Source organism: Conger conger, chromosome 6, assembly GCF_963514075.1.
Source record: "Conger conger chromosome 6, fConCon1.1, whole genome shotgun sequence".
In the NCBI taxonomy this organism is placed as follows: Eukaryota; Metazoa; Chordata; class Actinopteri; order Anguilliformes; family Congridae; genus Conger; species Conger conger.
In genome coordinates this window covers 3,062,058-3,068,343 of record NC_083765.1, presented here as the reverse complement: position 1 = coordinate 3,068,343, position 6,286 = coordinate 3,062,058, and the positions used below count along the sequence as shown (strand labels likewise).

General features: G+C 54.1%; 1 protein-coding gene across 2 annotated transcripts in view; it reads left to right on the top strand.

Annotated features, from left to right (window-relative positions):
* LOC133130271 (TBC1 domain family member 2A-like) overlaps positions 1–6,055 on the top strand; it is a 34,950-nt gene extending 28,895 nt beyond the window's left edge. Inside the window, exons 11-14 of one of the 2 annotated variants that reach the window (XM_061244721.1) lie at positions 4,169–4,289; positions 5,105–5,290; positions 5,507–5,628; positions 5,714–6,055. In XM_061244721.1, coding sequence (XP_061100705.1) covers positions 4,169–4,289; positions 5,105–5,290; positions 5,507–5,628; positions 5,714–5,915 — 631 coding nt within the window. In that variant the 3' untranslated portion in view covers positions 5,916–6,055. The remainder of the gene's footprint in view (positions 1–4,168; positions 4,290–5,104; positions 5,291–5,506; positions 5,629–5,713) is intronic. The other variant, XM_061244723.1, reaches the window with a different exon arrangement.
* Positions 6,056–6,286: the final 231 nt, after the last annotated feature.

Here is a 6,286-nt window from a genome sequence, read left to right as displayed (position 1 = left end):
AACAGGTAGAGTACATCTCCCACAACTACTGCCAAGGGCTCAACAGGTAGAGTACATCTCCCACAACTACTGCCAAGGGCTCAACAGGTAGAGTACATCTCCCACAACTACTGCCAAGAGCTCAACAGGTAGAGCTGTAAATAGCTTAAATAGCTGTGGAATTTATCAGTAGATTAGCTTTGATTTGATATTGCTTGTGAGCAATTGTAGGCGATTTAAATAGGCATGTCAGACGCTAGCGTCGCTCCATCCCAGTTTGTGATGTTATGTTTCACCCCATCCCAGTCTGCTCTCTCCCTCGAACACCCCCCCTGCGACGTGGGCCTCCACGGCGTCAGAACCCGTCGAACCTCAGCTACCCCCCGCTCACCCCCTGTGAGGACTTTGCTGTCACAGGGGGACTATGGAACTGCCAGTCTGCCACTCGGAAGGCTGACTTTATCCCTGCATATGCCTCCCTCCAGTCCCTACAATTCCTTGCCCTCACGGAGACCTGGATCACACCTGACAACACCGCCACTCCCGCTGCCCTCTCATCCTCCTTCTCCTTCTCGCACACTCCCCGGCCTTCCGGCCGTGGCGGTAGTACTTTTAATTTCCCCCTCATGGAAATTCTCTGTTCTCCCCCTCTCTGACCTGTCCATATCCACTTTTGAATTCCATTCTGTTGCAGTATCCTACCCTACTAACCTTGTCATTGCAGTTATCTACCATCCTCCAGGGCCCCTGGGAAGCTTCCTTGATGAGCTAGACACCCTTCTCAGCTCCTTCCCTGAGGATGGCACCCCACTGATTCTCCTTGGAGACTTCAACATCCACCTTGAAGCGTCCCAGGCTGCTGCCTTCCTACCGCTAATCCACTCCTTCGGCCTCTCCCTGCAACACTCTCCTCCAACCCACAAGGCGGACAATGTCCTAGACCTTGTCTTTGTGAGGAACTGCTCATGCTCCGATTTCACGGTTACCCCTCTGCATACATCTGATCACCATTTCATCTCATTCTCCCTCCCTCTTCCTCCCCATCCTCCTCCCCCTCCTCCCACCTACCCTTCCTCAGCCCGCCGTAACCTCCACTCCCTCTCACCCTCTTCCTTTGCCAGCACTGTCACCGCCTCACTCCCCCCTCTCGAATCCTTCTTCAAACCCCCCACTGACTCTGCATCTGCCACCCTCCTTTCATCTCTCTCCTCCGCCTTTGACTCTCTCTGTCCCCCTGTCTCAAAGCCACCTCGCACATCCCCTCCCAGTCCTTGGATATCTGACACCCTCCGTACCTCCAGGACCAGCCTCCGCACAGCGGAGAGGAAATGGGGAAAATCCAGAGACCCTTGAGACCTCACAATTTACCAGTCTCTCCTGGCGGCATTCTCTTCTGCTGTCACTGCCGCCAAAGCAAAATACTATCAGACACAAATTCAGAACTCCGCTTCTAACCCCCGGAAACTGTTCTCCATTTTCTCCTCTCTCCACAATGCACCACCTCCTCCACCTCAGTCCTCCTTCGCTGCTGATGATTTTGCTGACTTTTTCGATGAGAAGGTCATAGTCATCCGATGATCCTTTACAACCACCGCCCCCCTTACTGTGCCCTTCCCCCCCTCTAGGCCCATCCCTTCCTTTTCCACTTTCTCCCCCCTTACAGACTCTGATGTTTCTCAACTCCTGCTCTCCCACCACCCTACAACCTGTGCCCTTGACCCTATCCCCTCTTCTCTTCTCCAGACTATCACACCAGACATTCTCCCATTTGTCACCTCCCTTGTCAACTCCTCCCTGTCTTTCGGCTGTTTTCCAGCATCCTTCAAGAGGGCCCACATCACCCCATTGCTAAAAAAGCCTACCCTGGATCCCTCCATCATCCTGAACTACCGCCCGGTATCTCTTCTTCCTTTTCTTTCTAAAACCATAGAACGAGCTGCTTCTACTCAACTTTCTTCTTTCTTTTCTAACAACAACCTGCTAGACCCCCATCAGTCTGGCTTCAGATCGGGCCACTCGACAGAGACTGTGCTCCTCTCCGTCAGTGAGTCACTCCATGCCGCACAAGCAGCCTCCCTCTCCTCTGTCCTCATTCTTCTAGATCTCTCTGCTGCCTTCGACACTGTGGATCACTCCATCCTCCTGTCCGCCCTGTCAGCAACGGGCATCTGTGGCACAGCCCTGGACTGGATTGAGTCCTACCTCTTTGGTTGCTCCTTCCAGGTTGCCTGGGCTGGTGCGGTATCGACACCTCGGCCCCTTGCCACAGGAGTTCCCCAGGGCTCAGTCCTAGGCCCGCTTCTTTTTTCTCTTTACACTCGTTCCCTTGGGCCTGTGATCACTGCACATGGGCTATCCTACCACTGCTATGCGGATGATACCCAACTCTTCATCTCGTCCACCATCTGATACACAGGTTTCTGCCCGTATCTCTGCTTGCCTGAATGACATCCAGAGCTGGATGGATAACCACTATCTAAAGCTCAACCCAGGCAAGACTGAAATGATATTCATCCCTGCTAATACCTCTCCCCACCTGGATCTCTCCATTTCCCTCAGGGATACCACACTCACGCCATCACCCAGTGCAAGGAACCTCGGCGTGGTGATGGACAGCAGACTGTCCCTTTCCGAGAACATTGTGGCGGTGACCCGGTCATGCAGGTTCTTCCTATACAACATACGGAGAATCCGCCCCTTTTTCACCCCCTACTCGACCCAGCTCCTGGTCCAAGCGATGGTTCTGTCCCGCCTGGACTACTGGAATTCCCTCTTGGCTGGCCTCCCAGCGTCCGCCATCAGACCCCTCCAACTTATCCAGAATGCAGCAGCTCGTCTGGTTTCAACCTTCCCAAATACTCACACGTCACCCCCCTGCTTACTTCCCTCCACTGGCTGCCTGTCATGGCTCGCATCAAATTCAAAACATTGGTGCTAGCCTTCAAGCAGTTAAGGGGTTTTCCCCAGCTTACCTACAAAAAATCATCAGACCCTACACCCCTGCCAGACCTCTTCGTTCAGCCTCCACAGGCCGCTTGGCACCTCCCCCTCTCCGAACCTCCACCTCACGCTCACGACTACTGTCTGTTCTGGCTCCACGGTGGTGGAACGAACTCCCCGTTGAGGTCAGAACTGTAGAATCTCTCCCCACCTTCAAGCGCAAACTGAAGACGCACCTCTTCAAGCAGCACCTCTCCCCATCCCTCCCTACCTCCCTGTGAACCTTAATTGTTGTCTTTGTGATTTACTTTGTGTTTTGGTCTAATTAGTTGGCTAGGTAAGCAGTATTTGGATAGTTAAGTTTGGTCACTTTTGCTTTGTTGTTTGTTTATTTGTTGATTTAAAAAAATAAAATAAAAATAGGCCATGGTCCTTATCTTTGTTGTACGGGTAGCAATTGAAATTGTACTTCCCTCTAGGGTCTTTCAGCGCACTTAGCCCTGGTTATGGGCATGCACTTTGTTGTACGTCGCTCTGGATAAGAGCGTCTGCCAAATGCCAATAATGTAATGTTGCACGTCCATCGTTGTGGTCCCAGGGACTCTGGCCTCAACAAGAGAAACAGTGCCCCCTGGTGGATGTCATGTGTCCTTTACAGAAAGTCTGCACAAAATTATCTCCTGGTCTCCTCAGTGGTCAAAGACTCAATGTTTAAAAATAAATGATAATAATTTAAAAAAATACAAAATAAGAACTGCCCACTGAACCTGCCCTGCAAGCACACAGTGTTGGGGAAACATAGTTGTTCAAGCTGCCAATCACTTCACACTGAAAGCAGTTGAACTACACAGTAAAGGTATCCTAAAGACACATGTTGCTTGCAAAACTACAATTACTCAAAAAATGTAGTTCAGTTTACTTTGTAAAAGGAAAGAAAGGAGGAAAATGATCATTATCATGTTCCCCAGACATGACGCATCATGTGAGCAATTACTTCTTTTTATTTTTATTGCATGTACAGAATTGCATGCATCCGGGGAGAATCGCTATGCAGTGAGAGACACTGGAGTTACTGATGTGCTGTTTCTTGGAACACCGTCTAAAAACACAGGATATTCCCCCCGGGTAGCCGTCGTCATGTCAGCTTGTTAATAATTACCGTTCTTCCTCATCTCCCTCTTTCCCCCCCCTCCCTCTCTCCCTCTCTCCCTCTCTCCCTCTCTCCCCCTCTCCCCCGCCCCCCCCCCAGGCTGGCCGCTCTTGCCCTGCTGGTGCTGCAGGATGAGGAGGAGGCGTTCTGGTGCCTGGTGGCGGTGGTGGAGACCATCATGCCGAAGGATTACTACAGCAAGACGCTCGCCGCCTCCCAGGTGCGTGAGCGCGTCCGACTGCACCCGGCCGGAGCCGCGCTGGCGCACCGGGCCGAGACGCAGCGGACTTGCAGGGTTCGATTCCCGGTCCTGCCAAAAAGCCAGGTTCGGCCGGCTCTCGTGGAGCGGCATGATCGGCTCACTGCTCCAGAGGGGAGGGGCTTGGCAGGGCTTGCGGCCCCCCGGGCGTCTCCTCTCCGCCGGGCTGCCGGGGGACGGTGTGTCGGGGTGTGGGCAGCGTGTCCCCACTCATTGGATTAGTTGGGCCGCAATTGGCGACTAAATCAGAAATAAATTTATATTACAAAAAACTTAACCTAACCTTACTGCAGCACAACCAAGCTGCCTCCCGGGTGTGTACACGGCAGTCTGCCGTCGTCTGGGGTTGCCAGTTTGATCCCACCCCGGGTCTGTCGAAGTGTCTCTGACCAAGACACCTAGCCCCCCAAATGCTCATCACAAGCTGGTTGGTGCCTTGCATGGCAGCCAATCGCTCTGTGTGTGTGTAGGTGTGTGTGTGTGTGTGTGTGAGTGTAGGTGTGTGTGTGTGTGTGTGTGTGTGTGTGTGTGTGTGTGAGAGTGAGAGTGAGAGTGAGAGTGAGAGTGAGAGTGTGTGTGTGTGTGTGAGTGTGTGTGTGTGTGTGTGTGTGTGTGTGAGTGTGTGTGTGAGAGTGTAGGTGTGAGAGTGTGTGTGTGTGTGTGTGAGTGTGTGTGTGTGTGTGTGTGTGTGAGTGTGTGTGTGAGTGTGTGAGTGTAGGTGTGAGAGTGTGTGTGTGTGTGTGTGAGGTGCTCCTGTAAGTGGTGTGTCTGTGCAGGCAGACCAGCGTGTGCTGAAGGACCTGATGCTGGAGAAGCTGCCCCGCCTCGCCGCCCACCTGGAGGAGCTGCAGGTGGACCTGTCCCTCATCACCTTCAACTGGTTCCTGGTGGTCTTCATCGAGACCCTGAGCAGCCACATCCTACTGCAGATCTGGGACTCCTTCCTGTACGAGGGCATCAAGGTGTGTGTGTGTGTGTGTGTGTGAGTGTGGGTGCGCAAGTGTGCGCGTGTGTGTGAGTGTGTCTGTATGTGAGTGTGTGTGTGTGTGTGTGAGAGTGTGTGTGTGTGTGTGTGAGAGTGTGTGTGTGTGTCTGTATGTGAGAGTGTCTGTGTCTGTGTCTGTGTCTGTGTCTGTGTGTCGTGGAGGATGGGAGGTTTAATGTTGCTGGCGTTTCAGGTGCTGTTCCGGTACGCACTGGCCCTCCTGAAGTACAGAGAGGAGGACATTCTGAAAATCCAGGACAAGGTGGAGATGTACCAGTACCTCCGATTCTTCACCAAAACCGTCACCGACGGCCGGTAAGAGACGGGACGCAGAGACGCCCCCCGCCCCGGGCCTGTGCTCCCTGCTGTGCTGACCGTGTGTCTCTGGCGCCCCCCGCAGGCGACTGATGAACATCGCCTTCAGCGGCATGAACCCGCTGGCCATGAAGCTGCTGATTGGCCGGCGGGCGGCGCACCTGGAGAGGATGAGGGCGGAGCTGTGCGAGCTGGAGCGAATCCAGAGCGAGTACACCGCCCAGAACAGGGAGCGCTCCGACAAGGAGCTCTACGCCACCACCAGCGAGGACGAGGACGAGGTGTAGCCCCGGGGACACAGCGCCCCCTCCAGGCCTGGAGTTAAACCTGCAGACACTGCAGCCCTCTCCAGGCCTGGAGTTAAACCTGTAGACACAGCGCCCCCTCCAGGCCTGGAGTTAAACCTGCAGACACTGCAGCCCTCCAGGCCTGGAGTTAAACCTGCGGACACAGCGCCCCCTCCAGGCCTGGAGTTAAACCTGCAGACACTGCGGCCCCTCCAGGCCTGGAGTTAAACCTGCGGACACTGCGGCCCTCCAGGACTGGAGTTAAACCTGCAGACACTGCAGCCCCTCCAGGCCTGGAGTTAAACCTGCGGACACTGCGGCCCTCCAGGCCTGGAGTTAAACCTGCAGACACAGCACCCCCCTCCAGGCCT